The 21,393-nt window shown below is 40.8% G+C and overlaps 1 protein-coding gene across 1 annotated transcript; it reads right to left on the bottom strand.

The window, feature by feature from the left end:
• Positions 1-790: 790 nt before the first annotated feature.
• stum (stum, mechanosensory transduction mediator homolog) lies at positions 791-20,110 on the bottom strand (the record flags this gene model as incomplete). Its single annotated transcript, XM_083933928.1, has 3 exons — positions 791-837; positions 8,442-8,624; positions 19,900-20,110. 3 exons carry the CDS (start codon positions 20,108-20,110, stop codon positions 791-793), a joined length of 441 nt encoding a protein of 146 aa, XP_083790054.1.
• Positions 20,111-21,393: the final 1,283 nt, after the last annotated feature.

Here is a 21,393-nt window from a genome sequence, read left to right as displayed (position 1 = left end):
GTTCCCCTCCCCTTTACTGAAGGAGGAGATGTCTGTGCACACGATTTGAGATTCAAACGTATCCTGGGCAAGCTTTAGTTAGTACGCCAGTAATCAATCAACAAATGTGAAACACTATTCGACAGGGGAACAGCTTTGACACAACACCGGCAAAGAAACTTGAAACCTCTTGCTCACAGTGGACTGTCGGGCTGCAGGCCTCTGTAAGTGGCACCCACCTTTACTGCGAGAGGTCGGTCCGCCCGAGGGGCTCGGCTGCCCCGCCGCCGCCTGTCTGAAGCCAGTTCAAACATGTTTGCATGACTGATTCTCTTTGATGTGTTTAGTCGTCTTGACCGCTTCCTTTTTCACCTCGGGCCTGCTTCTCAACTACAGGTAGAAACTAGTAGAATGTAGTCACAGAAGAGGCACAAGCAGCGGGGGCGGGGCAAGGCCTAATGCAGAAAATCTCAATGAGGGAGAAAAAGTAGATGAGTTTCCATCCCATACACTGAGTTTTATTTTACTTTGTATGCAGGGAAAACCATAATAAACAAAATAAGTCGTTTTTAAATACTTTAAAGCTTGTCTGGAGTTGTTTTAATACTTTCAATCCATTTTTAAAGGACTCTAGCTCTTCAAAGAAACATCAAATAGTCAGTGCAGATGGAAAAACATAAATCTCAATGTATATATTTACTCAGATTTGTTCATGTATACTGTACTCAAGGTTAAGATGTTGTAATGTGTGTTTGAAAGAGATAAAAACAGGGAATACAGTAGGGAGAGGCAGAGAGAAGGGTTGTCTTCCTTATTTAGCAATGTCTTGGCCAGCAACAGGGGGAACTGGCAGAGAGCCTGGGAAACGAGACCACACGCAAATATTCACAAAATAGACGTGTGCGCATAAATATCCAGGAAAATGAACTATGCCAGTACTCGGCACAGGGAATCGAGTGGTTGCGTGAAGATGCACACGTAGGCATACAGGAGTCACCCTCAACTATGCTACTTTCTGCATGTTCACACTTTTACAATCATTACTTCTTCTTAAACTGCTGTTTTTCAGCGTTAGTGCTGTGATTCGCCTCAGTTTCCAGCACATGGCGCTGTTGTGTTTCCACAGTAAAGAGAGATTGTTTCCACCAGTTCCTGAAACCCTGGCAACATCTCAGAAAAAGAAATCATAAGCGGCCTGAAGCCAGCCAGATCATTATGGGAATGTCATTTCTGTTTTATTAAACAATATCCTGTAAGCAGGCGTGGGTGTTCGAAGTGATGCACAAAGCAACAGTGGTCATTAGGTGCTGGTATAGACTCGTATATAATATCGATTACGCTGTCTAAAACATCAGGGGCCCCTACCGGAAACACTTGAGGGTAAAACTATATTTGAGGCTGAATAAGCTTATCAAACAAAATGCTCTCATGTTGTGGCTGCCAACCTCATAATCTAAGTAATCAAGTATATTTTATACTGCAATTAATGTTCTTACGGAAGCATAAGCTGCCAAGAGATCCATTTAATTGCATTCATTTCAGTCAATCTGCTGCAGCCTACATTTGACTCCCATCCAGAGAAACACTGATACATCGGTGTATCCTAACAGCAAGGCCAGAACCCGAGGTACCTTAAAGGCTATTTTGTTGTAAATATGTTGTCATGAAAATACTGATAAGTGAGGCTGGGACGTCGACTGCAGTCTGAGTCACAGGTGGAAAAGTTTTTCTGGCCAGTGCTGTCGCTGCGTTACATCTTGATGACATTCAAGTGTTTTGATATTGCAACTTGCTGAGCTGAGATGGAAACAACTCGACTAGGATTGTATTTACACTAGAGAGAGGATAGTGGGAGTGTTGGGGGGCATGTTGTGCATCAAGCAGTGAGACATCCTTATTTGGCGAGAGAGGACAGTCAGCAAGTCTAAGCCCCATCCTTCAAGGCAAACACTCTCACAACACTAACTTTAACAGGTTTCTTCAGTGTGATTTGCATCCTAAGAACGCAGCACGTAGCTGAGACATGGAATTGTTGCCAGTTTTACGGGAGAGATTGTCACCAAATGCAATTTATCTTCCTGCATTTCATTACTAACTAGAGATTCACACTTTCTTCTGATTCTACTTTGAATCAATCATTGCGGCGTCCCCTCTATCACTGCCTCACATATTGGAATATTTGAAGAACAAACTGCCAAAAAGTGAATTTAGAAATCATTTTGTGACAAAAAGGGAACGTGCTAAGTGTAAAACACACCACAGCTACCACAGCTTTGACAGTTTTCATGTCATGTGGCGCAGCAAGCGCAGTAGCCATGTTCAGAGGGGCATTCATTAGTCAGAAGATTTCACACATCATTTAACTACATAAGAAATGTGCAGATATACAATCCTACAAGAATAAGCTCTACTCTTTGATTTTAGCATGAAAAATAGTGACTGCAGCGCTCCGGTGTCACAGGGTAAACAATCTGCTCATGGATCCCTCAAATGACTGATTCACATGACATCAAAAACGTGCACGATTCAGTCACAAGCCTTCAGTGATTAGAACCAAAACTTTTTTAATTGCAAGACTTTATATCAGTCACCTCGAACGTCTTCAAATAAAACCTATGTTGCTAGGTCACAGCTACGATCTTAAAATAGTTCCATTAATGTGTGTGTGCGTGTTAGTCTATACAATAACATGACAACAAAGTTATGCATGCAGGGAGCTTTACATGGCAGTATGTTCATTCTACACTCCAAAAGCTACAACATCACCATCATTAGGCTATAACAAAGTGTTCTTATATCAATCAAGCAAAGAAAAACTCCAGCGTCACTGCTACAGAAACACTTCTGGGAGAACATTGGTCATTTGTAAGGCATAAAATATCATCACGTTAAAGACATCATCATCATCATCATCATCATCATCCTCATCGTCATCATCATCATCATCATCATCGTCATCATCGTCATCATCATCATCTGTCTCACATACAAACACTATACACTATACAGCATATGCACAGAAAAACGAAGTGTGTGTTGTTTTAATCCAAAATACAGCAGTAGAAAAATCAAATAGAGGGAGTAAAATCACACTGTGAGTGATGCATCTGAAGCTGGATTTCTGCGGAGGCACCGAAAAATTTGGGAAGTCACCATAAATAAATAAATTAATCTCCATTTTCTTCTAGAAATGCTGCATTACATTTGCTTATGGTGCGTTCCAGTTGTACTCGGAAGTCGGAAATTTTCAACTGGAACGACCACCGGGGTCGGATTTACGACTCGGAAAGTCGAAACAATCCACACAACCCTTGAGTTGACATTCCAAGATGGCTGCCCCTGTTGTAAACAGTAAAGAAGCTTCTGTAATAATCCTTTTATTAACACGTTTTCCTAGTTTCCTAAGTCAGCCATATATATATATATAATATTGTTAGATGTATATATATATATATATATATATATATATATATATATATATATGGAAATAGTCTTAGTGTAATTTACATTTTTCATATGCGGTCTACAAAGCAGGTCGTGCTAACAACGGCTAACTGTAGCCTGGTAGTTTCAGCTGTATATTTGCCGACTTTGTAACTAAAACCCTGATTACTCGGGTGTGACTTCATTCCCAGCTCCGACTTCCGACATCGGCGGTAAATGAAACGCAACATTAATCCGTCCCATATTAAAAGAGAGGTTAGAGGTACAAGTTGGAGCACGCTCAGTAACTGGGTTGAACACCCACTTTCTGCAAACACACTTGCGAATGATTTTGAATTAGCGTACCGTTTTCCATTAGTGCTGCGGCTGACGCTAGCTTTTTTAATTATTTTATTTTGTTTAAAGCTCGTTGACTTTTGATACCTTAGGATATTTCTCAGGTAAATGAGCCAAACAGAGTGCATGAGAAAGCTGATGCGGGCGGGAAAGGCTCTTTTTGGATCAATAGTTCAAAGGCAAGTTGTGTTAAAACAAAAATCACAACTCTTTGATTATTGAATTGTCTCTCTTTACGTTCTCACATGATTATACTGTGGCCATACCATATATTGTCCAAGCTCCATTTCCAATATTACACACTGTCCATCACACCCACAAACACTCACATATTAATATATACTCAATGTAAACACATAACAGTGAATTTAGCCACCTAAAATATCTATTTTAATATATTTGAATATTCATCTAATCTGATCTAATCCTTGAAAAACAAAGGACCCTCAGTCACGAGCTTAAATGACATCACTGTCACTGTTGTTGTCACAGTGTGACAGACAGGGCGGTGATTACGGTCTCCGGGAGTGGCATGTTGTTAATAAGCTCAGATAAGATACACCTTAAACAGATACATGGTTCTTATAATGTGTAATATCCTGTCGACACTGGTTAACACATTTAAGAGGTATGAAAGTTCCTATCATTTTGCAAACAGCCCTGTGAATATAGGATGACACATATGGTGTAACTAGCTGAAACTGTCTTTTAAAGGTGTGTTTGCTATGACGGTAAGCCTGGAAAGGAATATGTTGCTTTAAGTGGAGCGGCCCAGTTACAGATTTGTGTTTTTTTGTTACCGAATAGATCAATCAAAAGACAGAATTCAAAAACCAATCACTGTTATAATTACCTAACAAAACACAAACACATTGTTTTTCTTGCGACTGTACAGTTTCAGTCCCTGTTTCCTCGTACTGTTCCTTTAACTTATGTGTAAATGTGGTTTCAACCAATCAGCAGCGTGCAATCAGAAGCTGTCAGACCATTCTTTCCCTTCTTTCTTTCCCCGTGTGGCTAATTTATTTGAACGTCTCTGCTTCTCTCTGTGGCCCAAAGGTAAAGGTCACCATCTTGCAACAGCGACTTTAAAGAGGTCAAACCGTCCATATGATCCATCAGCAAACACGGAAGCGACCTCTCTCAGACGTCCTGAGGAAGACCCTGGTCTCTGTAGCCTGAGGAAGTGGGTGGAGGGCAGACAGGGGGGATGAAGAGAAGAGAAGAGAAGAGAGAGAAATAAACTTGTAGAAATAATTGTAAAATCTATTATCTGGCTTTTATGGCCCCAGTTAAGAAGGCTTTAAAGCGTAACTGCGTGTAATTACTAAACATTTATTTTGATCTTTTGACAGTAATTGGCTTTCCTCTATTTCACTTGATTGAGAGAAATGAAAGCAAAGAGGTTGCAAACTACCAAAAAGGAGCTCGGCTGGAGCATTAAGAGATACTGTAATGCGTTATCAAGCTGACTGGCTAACCATTACTCATAAGTGGCAAATAATAACAGTATGGTCTCTATTTGAACTTGAACTAACTCCATCAGGGTTGAATTATGAACTTTTGCTGCACCTGAAACATCAAGAGGAATCCCTCCATCTCGTGTTTTTAGATGTACCATGGAGTTGTTGACTAGAAGAAGCACTATGGAGCAATGTTTTCAAGCATCACATTCATTTGGGCTCAGTTAAAGCATCCTACTTGTGGTTTCACAGTATTGCACTGATCAGTGAACAGTTGATGGTGGTTACACGCCAACATGCTAGGCAGGGAAGAAGAAGGCTGCTACCAATCGAACATGTAAACACTGTAAGTTTGAAATTCTTCCAAAAATCGTTTTTCACAAATAATTTACATGGAGAAAACTGTATTTAACATGTGTTTGACGCCAGAGATACGTAACGGATAGTGACGGACGAGCTGTCCATTATCAGACATCAATGGACATTAGCCATTCGTTCCTGATAATGGACACCTTAAAGGGCGTCGTCCTGCTTGTTCACTTGCCAAAGAAAAAAACTTTTTTCATGCTTTTTTACGGAAGCCCTGAATGGCAAGGTGAAAAAAACAATAAGTATCTCCTATGTAGGAGGTTTTGGTCGACAATGCCCGAAAAAAGTTATTTTTTACCTCGCCTTTCAGGGCTTCTGTACATTTGCACTAAAAGTCTAAAGTTTTTCTGAACCTAGTATTTACCCTGACTACAGGTCTACAGTAAATGTGTTTTATAGACAACAATTCCACCTCATTTGAATGCTTGTTTAACGTTGAATGTGTATGTGTGTCAAAATTAAAAACTAAAACCCGAGCTCATAACATGACAGGTCAAGGCCCACTTTACTATCTTTTTCTAGAACTGCAGATCAAGACTGTGGATCTCCTTTTATATACTTACATAACTTTTTAAGCCAACACGGATGAGAAGTCCTTAAGATGCTAATGTGTCAACAGCCCCACCTCCACAATAATTCAATAAACTCCCTCCTCTTACGTACAAACTGAAAGCTTCTAAGTCCTTAAGTGGACAACTATTTCAAAGGTCAAGAATGAACTTTAACGCTTGAGCCCATGAGGTTTTTGCGAACATACCAAACATAATATGTGATTCCTGTCCTCCCAGATGAAAGATCATGAGAAAGTTTTGAATTCATTCAAGCCTGGGAAATGTGGTTATTTGTTTTGGCTTATTGTCAATATTTAGTTAAATTTAGCGAAGCTGACTCAATATTTCTGTAACTCGCTTCCACACATCACTCTCCAATTTAAGTAATCATAGAAAACGACATACCATCAGAAACTTCAGTTCATGAAGAAGAAACAGGGGGAGGAGAGAAGAGACAAGAGAGATGATCAGTGCTGAAAATCATAAGCTTCATTGTTACACATGTTTAAACATTATCATACAGATATTGACTGTTTAAGGTAACACAAAACAGCCTTTCTGGAATTCCCAAAGGGCATTCTAGTAAAATCTAGACATGCCATCACATGAACACAGTAACATGAACCTGGTTTGCTGGATCAATGAGCAGAAATACGGAGACGGGCGTGAAAAAAAAAGAGAAGAAACTGAGTAGGAGAGGGAGACGGGAGACGGGAGGCGGGAAGAGAGTGGGAGGAATACTGTGAGAGAGAGAAAGAGAGGAGATCAAATAGGAACAATCATTAGATTCTTAGAGAAAGGGACAGACGGGAGGCGATCAGTGGGAGGAGGATAATACCCATAATCATTAGATACAGTACACAGGAGGAAAATAAGACAGATAGGGGGTTGGAAGAGAATAGAAAGAGTACATTGGTCATAATGCAACAAAGACTCATCAGAGGGGAAGGATAAATAAATAAATGCCACATTATCAGAGTGATTCATTGCAAGCGGAAGAAAGAGGGAGTAGCTGAATAAGAGCATCCCAGGGCTACAAAGACACGTATTGTGGTTGATGAATAGTTGAATAATAATTGATCTCAGAGGCAAACATGCGTGCACAATTTCGGCCTGGAGTTCAGCGCTAAAAGGGAAATAGTTTTCATATTCAATATAAATATTCAATAGGCTGTGAGCGCAAACAGGAGTATAGATTTTAAGCAGCAACAGTTGAATAAGACGTGTGCCCAGAGGCCTGAAAAACAGTTGGGAGCAGTGAACACAAACGCACCACGGGGGGCCGCTCTCTCCCACGCACACGCACGGGGACACACACACACACACACACACATACACAATTAATGTACCTCAAACACACAAACGCACAGATTCTTGGGGGCATGTACGTACCAGCATGCATTGGGTTGCACACGCAGGCAGCAATTACCTCCCAAATGCACACTCGTACACACAAAGGAGAGAGCGTTGTGGTAATTCAAAGGCTCTCTGCATGACAGAACAGTGACTCTTGTGTGTGTGTGTGTGTGTGTGTGTGTGTGTGTGTGTGTGTGTGTGTGTGTGTGTGTGTGTGTGTGTGTGTGTGTGTGCACTGGTTCATACATCAATGCCTCAGGAGAACACTACTTTCTGTCAGAGAAGGCGGTAAAATTACCCCACCTCTCCCTTCTCTGTTCTCCGCATCTGCATCTGTTCGTTTTCTTTCTCTCTGTCTTTCTTATTTATGATGTTTCAGCAAGAAAAATATAAAACCGTTGTAATAAATTAGTGTCGCGCAGGGCTGCTATGATAAGGCTGACGTTATTCGACTATTTTCAGTTGCGGATCAATACACATTTGTTGAATAGTGGGTATTTACAACAGCAGGACGGTGAGATGAGTCAGACTAAGCAACAGGGCTCACGTTCATTGTAATGTGTCAACCGGTGCAACAGTTGTTTTAAATAGTTTTGTAAGTGATATTACACGGAAAAATAAGACAAAACTGTTAACAATTTATCTTTTTTTTTCATAGGATCCGTTGAAAACTGAAGATATCTAGAATATCCTGGCTTAACCTTTTGATATCTTCCCGAAAATAACTTTGATAATGAACTTCACATAATTAAATATCATAGAAAGTGATTCACTGGCTGATTTTCCGACATCTCTACAGGCATCGGCATGCTCTGAAATGTTTTATAGTGTGTTTGGATGAACTCCAACTACTAAATGTCACAGGTGAGAAAGACATGAAAAAAAAAAGATGAAGAGAACTGAAGATACGACAAAAGGTAAACACGGCTGGACAAGTACTGACTCGCCAGGATGACCATGTCCATTCCCCAGAAGATGCTCATGATCCATCCGACCATGATAACAGCTGTGAGTATCTGGATGAAGGCCGCCGCCACGTTGAGCCAGAACACACAACAAACGCCTCGCTCCGAGATCAGCTCGCTGCGAGCTCCGCACAGCACCGTGAACGCTGAGATGAAGGTACCTGTGAGACAAAAGACAGCACAAAAGATCCTGTTACCTAGAGCTGGAATCACACAGTTCATTAAAGATGTGTTATTCGGCAGACCTGATGCGGTCCAACCCTCTCTGTGTTTTCCACTCTGGTTAATTTCCCAGTGAAGCATCCCAGACAGAAGACTGCCCTATGACATAAACCAGAGACACTTGCTTGCTTCTACTGAAAACATCACACGGGTACGTTCCAGTGTAATGTACCATCAGCGTGATGATATGCTCAGGATGACAGCATGTGAATGTTTAGCAGAATATGTTCACCATCGTAGTTTGGTCATAAACCAACCAGACAACCGTGGATATCTGTACCAATCAGTGTGACGGTTGTTAAGATGTTTTACTAAATGAACAAAAATATCAATCTCAGGAAAAGTTAGGGGTCTCAAGGAAGTTAGTACAAGATAAAAAAACAGGCGAAAGAGAATAAAACTCCCCTCTAGCCAGAAGAAATAACCGGTTCAGATTGTAAAGTTAATCCGTGACCCAGACATGTCTCACATAGTCAATGAGTTAATGCTATTATTACCTTTCTGGCATTTTGACACTGTTCTTTTGTAATGTCAAAATGCTCCTAATAAGCGATTTGAACACTGAAATGTCAAAGAAATCCACCAGGTGTTGAAACTCAAAAATATTACATTCTCGTATATAACTGATAAAAGTCTGACCAATTGCCGAGTTTCCTGCCTGTCGTCTGTCGCTCTGTTTCACTCGCGCTGCTGCAAATTCGGGGTAGGTCGAGTTTCACCGAATTCGCTAGTAGGAGATTCCACTTGGACAGGCATTCAGGTGCCCTTTGCTCATAGTTGGAGGTCCGAAACTTTGGACTTCCCATGGCACTAGAACGCAGCATTTCTCTCAGCGCACGTGTCGGGGTAGCATCAGAGGTCAGGCAGGGGGAAGAGGGTGGGACTTTGGAGGAAATCTCTTTGAGACATGCCAGAGAGGTAAGAATCGCTTTAATTTGTTAGTATCATGGTGGCCGTCCTTGGTGAGTCTGCCACAGTGGCGGTGGATATGTGCCTTGGAAAATAGCACAGGAAAAAATGCACACACATCGATGCTAACATCCACTGGGCTGAAAACAGGATTATCTCTGTGTCTGCCTGAATGAAATCCAATATCACTCCTTATCTTGTTATCTGGAGACCTGGACCATCCCGGGCCCTGCTCACTGTACGGTCCTGTGTACGTGTGGTGTGCAAGTGTCACATCTCTCGGTGAACACAAATCACATTATTACAGGATGTTTCCATGACAACATTCTCTCAGCAATAGGATATACTTTTTTGTATCATGGATCAGGATTTTTACTCTTTGTATCATGGGTCTACCTCACAGTATATCATCTATGCCATATTCATATTTACCTACTAATAACTGTACCAGCATGCCAGTTCTCATTGGCAATATTTCACATCAATGCGTTTAACCTTTTAACCTTCCCGACATCCATACTTTCATTTTATTGTGAATGGGACATAAAACTCTTTCAATTGCAGCAACTTTTCCGGACACTTGAATCTTTAAGACGGGGGCCCCGAAGGCAGTTCCTGAGAATAATTGAAGTTCATAAATAACAGGCAATCATCGTCCAGAATTGATGGATTTTGCGGCACGTCCGTGTGACATGTCCCCTCATCTCCGCTCCATTGTCGGTGGTCTACAATGTTTTATTCATCAAACGATGCACCCAAACACATTTAAAAGCCGCAGCAGTTTTATTCCCCTCACTTTCCAACAGCATTCTGTATTTATTATTTTTTACTTTACTTACTTGTATAATTATCTCTGCTAAGGAGATCATTCTTTCAGCTAGGTTTGTCTGTGTTTTTGTTGGCCTGTCTGTCAGCAGGATTACAGAAAAACTACTGGCTTGATTTTCATGGTGGAAGGGTGTCGCATGGACCAAGCAAGAACTTGTTACACAATGGACAGGATCCAACTAACGGGGAACATTATCTTTTTACTTCCCTTGACATTGTGAGATAGGTCATTTGTGCTGTATTCATGTGGTGTCCGTATGATCAGAAAAACTTAGAATCCTACTGTGAAAATTCAAAACCGCATTAACAGACAGGGCATAACTTGGCAGAGGTCTGCGCTTTCAGGGTGAGAATGTTTTTAATTCTGACCCTAATTTTGTGAAAGCTTACATTCATAGAATTCAAACTGCATAAACAGCCTTGATGGGATTCAGTTATTGGTCGGTTCATTTAGTAAGACATTAGTCTGTCTTTTGATTCCACACAGAATAATATAGCCTTTATTTAGTTAGTTCATATCTATTCACAAAAATTAATTGAGTATAAAATGTCTTTTGCAAAACTGTCTGAATGTGAGGTGTTTTCTTAATGAGCGTGTCATTAAGTGAAAGAATGTCAATGTTTTAATTTCTAAAAAATCATAAATGATTCTCAGAATCAGCTGAGGCTTTGAACTTCTCCCTGCAGACTTTTTGGACCCCTTTTGCAAATATTGAACTGAATACGGAGAATGCCACATGAAATGCCTAGTGGGCGTTGCGTGCATCATGGCCTTGGCCCTTCTCTTTCTGCTAGCTCCATTTCTTGTCACAATAACAGAGCGAGCCAAGCAAGTGGGGGAGAGAGGGACGACGGCCGGGCTGCCAGCTCCATGGGAGCAAGTAAGGCTAAAGTTAACTCATGTAGAACTTTTTTTCCTCTCAGTCTGCTCCTCGGTTTTTCTCACTGTCAAACAACTCTTTTTCTGATTAAGGTTATCAGGCAAAATAAAACCGTAACGATCATAACGAGTCTTTCTATAGAAACAGACATACCAATTTGTCCCATAGTCTCTGACAAATCTGATCGTAAACCATAATATTTACTTTCACATGCCCTGCAGTACACTGGCTTTATGTGGGATGGTTTCCAAAGAGTCAAACTCTGGTATGAGCATAATCCCAGAATAGTAAGCAGCCCAGCAGAAGTAAACAACGTTTACATGTGGAAAGGAGAGATGAATTAAATATTTACTTTTCCTTTCAAGCGTTTAACCGATGCTCATTTCAAAGCATTTCAAAGAAAGAGCAACAGCGGGCTAAAATGAGAATCCACCCTTTAGCGGATATGTTCTGATCAGACGGATACATTTTCAGGTCCCGGAGGCCGCGCCCACCAGCAGATGCTCTGGCTCCTGGTGGAGCTGCCCACCTCCACACATGAGCTGTGATTGACAGCAAGCTGGTGGCTGATTATTGGCCTCCACATCACTTCCATCTTTGGCACAGACGACAAGATTTATACAGTCTGGTATGTTTTTCAGATACTAGTCATGTGTGCAGCATGTACATCAATAAGGGCGATTATTAGTGTATATACATATAAATGTGGCAAAAGTCCTCATACCTAAACGACTGAATAGTGCAATTACCAGTGACTCCAAAGAGACTCTAACGTATTAGACTATTAATGTTGTTAAACTGCGCCATATGACCATTGTTTTTAATGTTTAATGTGAAACAGAACTACTTTAATTTAGGCAACAAAACTACGTGTTTAGGGTTAGAAAAATATCATGGATGGCTTAACATGTGTCATGGATGTAACAACATCACAGAGGACACTATGTCATGGACTGAAGTTGGATAAAAAATGTCATTGTTGACTTTTGGTTTCACACGGGACATGAACATGTTTGTTTGACCCATCCAGCGAACTGAAACCATGTAAGTTAGTAGTGTAGTAGCCATTTGATCCATTGTTGGTATACAAAATATTCACAGCAGCTTTAAGAATCCTTTCAGCTCTAATGTTCAGGGTACATTGACTTCCGTTCGCCGCTTCGTAAGACTTTTAATGCGATATCTTACGAACCTGTTGATAAGAATACGTTGATAAACTAATCCAAAAGTAATCCCTCTATATCATCACTTATGAGTGTGTGGTTGAGTCTGTATCTACAGAGAGCCTGACCTCTGCCCGGATTTTCTTTTTTTTTTTTTTTTTGAGGGAAAAGGGACGTTTGTGGGTGTCAACAAAGTGGCTTTGGCCCAGTACGTCTGGCCCCTCTCCCATTCAGACATATTTCCAGACAGACGTCACTGGTGTTCTCTGTCTTACCAGGCTCAGATCAAACAAGGCACATCAAATATGACTCAAGAGGCTGTTAATGCAGTGCTTATCTCTCCACTTACTACCAACCTTTTTTTCCCTGCTTCAAACCCTCAGCGCTTCATGGCTCTGATTGGTTGTAGGTTTATCTGATTGTGTAAAGAGCCCCTTGAAAATTGAAAATGAACTGAAAGGTAGCACATAAATACACATTTGCAAATTAGTCTGGCCATGCCAGGCTACTACAAAACAGTAACCAAAAAATATATATATCCCTCTGTTCCACACTGTATAGCTGCTGCCCTCATACACCACCTTTCAAACGGCACCATTGATCTGTACAAACCAACCATTAAGGGAATACAGTAGCCTGCCGTGCATGAATGTGCACAGTGGGATTTAAAAATATGTGCTCAACACTCCTCCACTGCAGTAAAAGAAGGTTCATTAAATGTTTTACCTTCCCGGTTTGAGAAATCTACTCTACCAATCCACCATGTATGAAAAGCTCTTGGATCTCCTGAATGTCACGTGTGGGAGATCTTTTTTTTGTGTGTGTGTGTGTGAGTAAGTGTGTGTGTGTCTGTCTGTGTGTGTGTGTGTGTGTGTGTGTGTGTGTGTGTGTGTGTGTGTGTGTGTGTGTGTGTGTGTGTGTCTGTCTGTGTGTGTGTGTGTGTGAGTACGTGTGTGTGTGTCTGTGTGTGTGTGTGTGTGTGTGTGTGTGTGTGTGTGTGCGTGCGTGCATGCGTGTGTATGTGTGTGTGTATGTGTGTGTGTGTGTGTGTGTGCGTGTCTGGATATCACCCAGACTAATGACTATAATTACAAAGAGAACTCCACAACGCACCCACTGGTAGTGTGGGAGGTTAATGATGGAGTGTAAGAGTGTGAAAGAGAAAGAAAAAAAAAACAAAGAGTGAGGAAAGAAAGGAAGAAATAAAGGGAGAAAGACAGGTGACCTATAAAACAATATGAAAATATATGACTTTTCAAATATGATCGGACCAGAACGATCAAATCGGATTCTTTTCACTTAGAAAGATCAATTTAAGACACTATGGCCGTTCCTTGTATAGTAAGTATTTTGGGCCAGTGTACGCCACGTACAATAATGACACACAGCCCATCACTGATCCTGGTGCCTGCTCTACAGCCACGCATCTTCTGATTTTACCAGGAGTTACCAGGAGGCCATTTTCCCCTTTCTACAGAGGCTATTCTCCTCCCCACAGCTCCAGCCCCTGTGCTAAGCTAACATGTTCTGGAGTAGTCATAACAACAGTGTTACAGGGATTAGTATCTCAGACGCAATTACTGAATTTCAGATTGTAGTCCCTCACACAGCGCACTGCTGAAAATAGTACAGTCATCATGTAAAGTGTTACTGCCTTACACTTAGTGAGTAAAAGAGGAACAAGTCCACACCGTTAGAATATGTATAACATCTGAAATGTTTAATTGAATCTTATTACAACTGGTCTCAGATATTTTGTTATTTTTCGTCACGTCAGTATCGCTAAGCTATATTTAACTAATATTTGCAAATCATAAAAAGTGTCATCTATGTGCAGGATCTCTAGGATTAAACCTTCTCTTCACAGCTTTAGTAGTGATGAAGCTGATACATACTGGCGTCACACGGTTAGGTTAACTTCCCAGCAGCACGGTTCAATCAACAGTACAGTCATGCACTGCAGGATAGAGCCTTTTATGTGCAAATGATTTTAAGTGTTGATCAGAGCAACTTGAATGAGGTCTATGACACATTCATCCCAGAGGACGGCACTTAAAAGCATTACTCAAAGCACCCACGTCAGTTCCAATGGAAACGATAAACTCTTATGTGAGTTTAAGTTGTTTAGCTCCATCTTCAGCAGGTAATAATAATAATCTAACTTGCTTCATTTCTGCATGTGTCCTGGGAGGTGCATTGAACATGTATCTAATAACATTATTCTGCGCTACCTGCATTTTGTAAGTAAGCGTGTGGGAAAGTCAACTATACCGTGCAGCGCAGGCATAATCAAAGTAAACACACACACACACACACACACACACACACACACACACACACACACACACACATACACACACACACACGCACACACACACACACACACACACACACACACACACACACACACACACGCCGAGGGTTCAAATTTACCGTCGCTCTCTGTGTCAAAGCTTCACACTTTCTAATCATCTTATGGCAAACACCGTAACTCAACTAGAGCTGTTGCTTCCTTCACAATAAGTATGTGTAATTATTTACAAGCCGACAGCCCTCTAATTAGTTTACACTGCAATGCACTGTTTCTTTGCTACTCGAGAGATTTTAAATCTTCATTACATTGCAGGGGAAAGCTAAGGCGCTGGCAACAGCGAAGGAGGTTCTCAGATTGAATCCTCCAGCTCAGTGAATAGCTCTGGGTGTAGAACATTTCTCTTTATGTCTGTTTTTTTCCACATTCGAGGCTCACGTAAGAAAAATGAAATCCTGCTTGTTGTTTTTATGTTTCACAGCCAATTTATTGACCCATTCTTGTCTGAACTGTCAGAAAACAACACGTCTCTCTTTATCACACTGAGAGACTGTGTTTACAGAAATTGTTGTTTGCATCCTCAGGGTCTCCTGCAGTCAACATTTGTTTCTTTTAATCATAACCAGGTTTTTTTCTCACCTCAATCGAGTAGTCCTATGTCGGTAATCCTAAAGGAATAATATGAAACTTTCCAGGTGAAGAGGATTCAGGATTGATACCACTCTCATGTCTATGTGTTCAGTTAGCGGCACCCATACCTTGTCAAACATCTGTTTATCTGCCCACGCATCTCTGTAAGCAGACTGTGCTGCAGGTGTCATGGCTGCTACCATCTGCTGTTCATCTAAGGCAAAGTTACAACACTTCACTCCCCCAAATCAACTAGACATATTTCTTTTACATTTCTGTTTGTATCTTTATTAATCAAAAAAGATATGTGGTTACATGACTTTGGAAGACTTGGTAGTCAAAAGTATGGAAGTATTGATATTTTTCAATATCACATGCTTCAAAATGATACGATATCCACATCATTTATGACACAGAGCTGGGTCTGTCTGACGTCCCTGCCTGTAATAGTGAAGGTTTTCGTTGCCACCGTACTCTACAGGGGAATTGTTGGGTCTATGTAAATCCTAAATAAGTCATAGAGTGTGGTCTTTACCTACTCTGTAAGGTGTCCTGAGATAACTGTTGTTATGGTTTGGCACTATAAATAAAATAGAATTGAATTGAATTGAATCATATAGCATTGAAATATATGTATATAAAAACAGATCTACAATCAGATTTTCAACCCACGGCTGCGAAACAACAGGGAAGAAAATCAGCTGTGTGTTTGTATGTCTTCTGTTACTTTTTTTTATGAACCAGCACTGTGTGTGCACGTCTTAAAAAAAAAAAATGGGAAAAGATGATCCTATTTCATGTGTCAAGCACTTTTTTATTTTTGCCACGATATTGACAGAGGTATTGAGAGGTATATATAAGTTTAAAAGTCTAGTATAATGACAACCTTCGTAGGAATCTTCTTATGTTTTTTTGTTTTTTTTTAACTTTGGACAGAACCACCTCCCCCTGCTTACACTCTTTATGCTAATCTAACATAATAACCTCCTTGTTCTTTCTGTGAGGTAGATGAGGGAAGTCTACGGTAAACATAAAGCTACAGCCAGCAGCCAGTTAACTAAGCAAAAAAACTGAAAAAAAGAGGGACTGGCTCCCTATAAAACCACAAAGTCTTAAAACATGGATTTTTGTACAGATTTAGCAAATGAGAAATAACATGTTAGTATGTTAACTTTAGAGGTGCTTTTAGGCAGATTTGTCATCATTGGAAAGAGCCGGGCGAGCTAGCTAGAGCCTTTGAATGTTCTCATTTGTCCAGGTCATTACTATCCCCAAAGTAATTTCAGTCAAAAGCAACTGGACTTGGTTATTTGTCCAGTTGCTTTTGACTGAAATTGCTTTGGGGATAGCTCGCTAGACTTGTTAGCTATTGGAATATATCCAGTGTGAATACCTACATTATATTACAAACACACAACATGTATGTCATCTTATCAATGCCGTCTTTAACAAAATGTGACTTGAGTTTTGAAAGTTTATATTTTAACTTTAAGTGATGCAGTAAATGCTATTCAGCAAACAGGTTATTTTCCACTACAACGTTACAGTAGCAGACATAAAACAATCCCAGAGGTTGTTCCGCAAAATGTCCTGATTTGACCATGTAGATGATTTGTGCTATAAAAGTATCCTACATCATCATCATGTGTCATTTTACGACTAGGTTGAATAGAAGAAGTCGCTGTTTTCAGTCAATTAGACCCTAATGGCCTTGACACACTCAGTCACACTCACAAACATGCACATGCATTGTGTTCATTTCAGTCAGCGTTGTCATGGCAACTAGCAGCTTTTCAGTGAAATGTCAAGGCATTCAGGCCAGCCTACGTACACACTCTACAGTGTAAACGCCTAGATAAGGTGTTGCCTTGATGTTTTTCATACATTAGGGACAAATTTTCAAGGCAACGTTGCTGCCAAAATGGGTGAAACTCATTATTTCGGTCATGGTGTTTAGGCCCACTGACCTTGTTTTCTTAAATGTCTGTGTGTGACATTTCCAAGCCGTCAGCGATTCAACATTTACTGAAGAAAGGTTGCAGCAAATAGACTGTTGAATGTGTGTAAAAGGTAGCCCAGAGGAAAAGAATGAATGAATAAGAGAAAAGATTCAGGTTTTGGTGTCGGAAGCCTTTCTTCAGCTGAGATAACAGCGAGGAGAAGATGGAAGAGATGACAAACACACACATAATAAGTCTCCAGAGAGCTAAGACCCACAGATCAGAGGTGAGGGGCGGAGGGGGCACATCTTAGGTCATTCGGTGATGGACTCCGCTCTGACTGATGGCTACAGCAACATCAGTTTCATAATTCCTTCACAGAAAGACGTCAGTCTGTTAATTTTTGTTTTTTTGTATTTGCACTTCTTCTCTTTTTCTCATTCTTCTCCATGTTAAAAATGTGATTTTCTTCTTCATTGATTGCTACATATTTTTATTCTGTTCTTAAAATAAATCCCTCTTCATTATAATTTTAAGCGCTGCTGCTTTTGAACTAAACCACTGAACTATTACAGATATGTGTGTGAATGTCTTTCACAAGTCTTTATTGTAAGGGATTTTATATACAATGTCGTTGTGTCTTTAGTCGCTTTTGTAACATAATCTAATTATACACAGAAACACATTCACAGACAACCAACCAAGTGGTGGATTAAGAGACAAGGAGGCATCCTGACAATAGAAAAGGATCTGGATCTACAAAATACACATCATGCATGAGACAGTCTTTTTCTTTTTTCTAAGAATACCTTAAATCTAGAGATTATCTTTGCTTAAAAAACGGGTGGGTTGAACAAAGTTTAAAACGAGTCATTATGGGCAATACTGAGTTAAAGCCATTTAAATTCATCATGGTGCTGGAGCAAGTGTCACCAGAGGTAAAATGGCTTCAACAGTTATGACGATTTATTCTAAATTGGACACAACACTATGGTTACTGTAAGTTATACAAAAACAAAAATTCAAGACCCATACTTTTTTAAAAATAAAAATACACCCAGTGGCCACTTTAGCACGATGCACATGTACAATCCAATATACGGCTTCTAATTGAGAAAAACAGCTGAGTACTAATGTTGGGATTGTTGCATATGACCCCAAATGATTTACAATGAGTAAATAGTAAAATGCATTTATATGTACAGGTATCTTGTGATTTGTTGGTGTGCCTTCCACAGCAATCGTGGGGAGTTGTCTGCCAAACTGAACCTGTGTCTTTGCTGCAGAGTGGATCATCCTCTTTGATCCTCTGGGAGGCAGAAAAGATCCAATGGATTGGCACGGTTCAATATTGAATTACAGTCTTATTGTCAGAAAAACATAAAATTCCCAATGCAAATAATTATATGCGTTCTTTCCTTGATACTGTTTAAATGTCGTCTAAAATAAGCTGCTGTGTTTACGTCTTAAAACTGCAACGTCAAGATTTCTAACCGTGATATCGATGCAAATGTTGAGTCTACCCACAGTGATCAAGTCTCCACCGGCTGTAACGATGTGGCCGCCAACTGCGATGATGTGGCTGCCAGTGGTGTAGCGCTGGTAGACGAGGTGGGAATGGGTAGGTTAGAGAGGAGGAAGTGGAAATGCTCTCCTATATATTCCAATGGCATTTTGGCTGATTGGTTGGGTATACTGTACTGCCCTACAAAGGCTAAGTGCAATACCTACGAAATCACTAATATCATGATTTCTGCACAATGTTAGGCCTGAAAGTCTGGAGGTTAGGATTGATTTGGATAAAAAATATAAAATGACAAACTAGTAAATGATAATCCATCATCAATGTGCCAAATATTCATTTATTGGGACAGTAAACGCACTTTAAAGCCATTTATTATTGCTTTTTTTCCGTAGTTGCTGCACTTAGGCTTTGTAGAGCAGTGTAGACAACCAGAAAACAAGGTGGGTGTGCACCGTCTATCTTCACTACACACTATACTGTACACTCTCCACTACACCAAGGGTTACTGCCGTTAATGATGACACCTGTGATGGTTGTTTGTACCCACTGTGTGCATCAACACCTGGCGGACTGAAGCTGTGTGCATTTACGCCCTGACACTTTTGTTATAGCGCAGGGTATGAATGGTCACCTTTTGCTCACACATGCATGAGTAGGGACACGGACATGCACACGCAGAGGCAGATAGATATTTGAGTTATGTGTGAAAATAGTAGAGCAGCAGACAGACGAGTAAGTAAACTTGACCCAGTCGATTTTTATAAATACATTTTGACCCTGGCTGCAAACTTTCCATACTACTTTAATAGTCACTCTGCATTCCCCTTGCTCCACGTTTGTTTATCTTTTTATCGTCTGTGTGGGTCTTCTACTTTCGTGACAACTCTAGTTTGTTGTTTTTACTATTTTCTTTCTATTTTCTTTTAAACTTTATAGGGGTTTCTGTGTGTGTGTTTTTTTTCTTCTAGCGATGAATTCAGAACGAAGTACAGACGGAGAGAAGAGGGAAGTGTGATTCCCAACTTACCGAGTCCAGGTATGAAGGTGTTCAGAAACAGACAGATGACAGCCAAAGGGAAGGGCATTGTGGGTATCGCAGCCCGCAGAGGTCCCTTCTTTTCCCTGACCGCCACCACCACTCCTCCACCTGCCGTAGGGGCCCCGGCAATACCTTTAGCCCCAAGATAGTCCCCAGTCTTAATACACCCCAGTTCTTTTCCTGCTTCTTTCTGAGCCATCTCCCCGTTTGTCTCAAGACGGATGGTGATGAGTAGGAAAGAGTAGAGGGTATTCAGAGGGGTTTCTACGAAAGGACGTGAATGATTTTCCTCTCGGTCACGTTCCCTCTGGACTAAGTAGAAGGAGCCAAAAATAATCAATGATGACTGATTGTCTCCTTTGAGAATTAAATAAAATATTCAGCAGTACATCTCAACAGTTGGTTCACAAGCCACCACCTTTGTCACACTCACTAGCAAACAAAAAACTAAAAGTAGTAGAAGTATATGGTAAATTGGTTACAAAATAATCATTATATGTCCACAGAATCACCACATTTTACTCTCTAAATGAAATATTCTGTAATATCTTCCCAAAGTCAGCTCTAAAAATCCTTCAGACCGACCCAGCTGTTGAAGTCCCAAGAAAACCGTCAGAAGTAATGCCAGGACTTTTTGTCTGGGAGAAAATCTCTTCACGACTGTTGAGTTATCCGTGATTAAATCCCTTTAAGTCCCGGAAAGTGAGCATCAGAGGTCAGGGGTATCTACCATTTGCTCCAATGTCCAACGTGTTCTTAAGAAATGTTGAATCAATGGCAGTTCCTCCTTACAAATGTTGTAAGAGATCTTCAAAGATGTGCGCCTCTTTACAGCAATTTACTCCCGAGTCACTTTCTTTTCTTTCGGTCAAATCACGCTCAACCCACACACCTCACCGAGACAAAGAGAAAGTGCAAACACGACCCCCCTTTTCTACTACATCTCTCTCCCTCTCTCCTCCTGTCTCTCTCCCTCTCTCTCTCTTCCACTGCTACCCATCCCCTCCCTCCATTTAAAGGAACAGTGCCTCACTCTGTTACTATTCAGTGAGACCACATTCAACAAGCCAGGTTCATACTTATATTTTGAGTTTCTACTAGAACATGTTTACATGGTTTGATTTTCCAAAAACACACTCTGTGGTTAGCACTGTCGCCTCACAGCAAGAAGGTTACAGGTTCGCATCCCGGCCTGGGCCTTTCTGTGTGGAGTTTGCTTGTTCTCCCCGTGTCTGCGTGGGTTTTCGCCGGGTTTTCCGGTTTCCTCCCACAGTCCAAAGACATGCACGTGTTAAGTTAATTGATGACTCTAAAATTGCCCGTAGGTGTGAATGGTTGTCTGTCTCTGTTCGTCTCTATGTGCCCTGTGATAGACTGGCGTCCTGTCCAGGGTGTACCCCGCCTCACGCCCGATGTCAGCTGGGATCGGCTCCAGCACCCCCGCGACCCCGACCCCGGGATAAGCGGTTGAAGATGAATGAA

The sequence above is a fragment of the Echiichthys vipera genome, assembly GCF_963691815.1.
Source record: "Echiichthys vipera genome assembly, chromosome: 19".
Classification (NCBI taxonomy): Eukaryota; Metazoa; Chordata; class Actinopteri; order Perciformes; family Trachinidae; genus Echiichthys; species Echiichthys vipera.
Note: the sequence above shows the minus strand (reverse complement) of the source record. Positions and strands in the feature narration are given on the sequence as shown.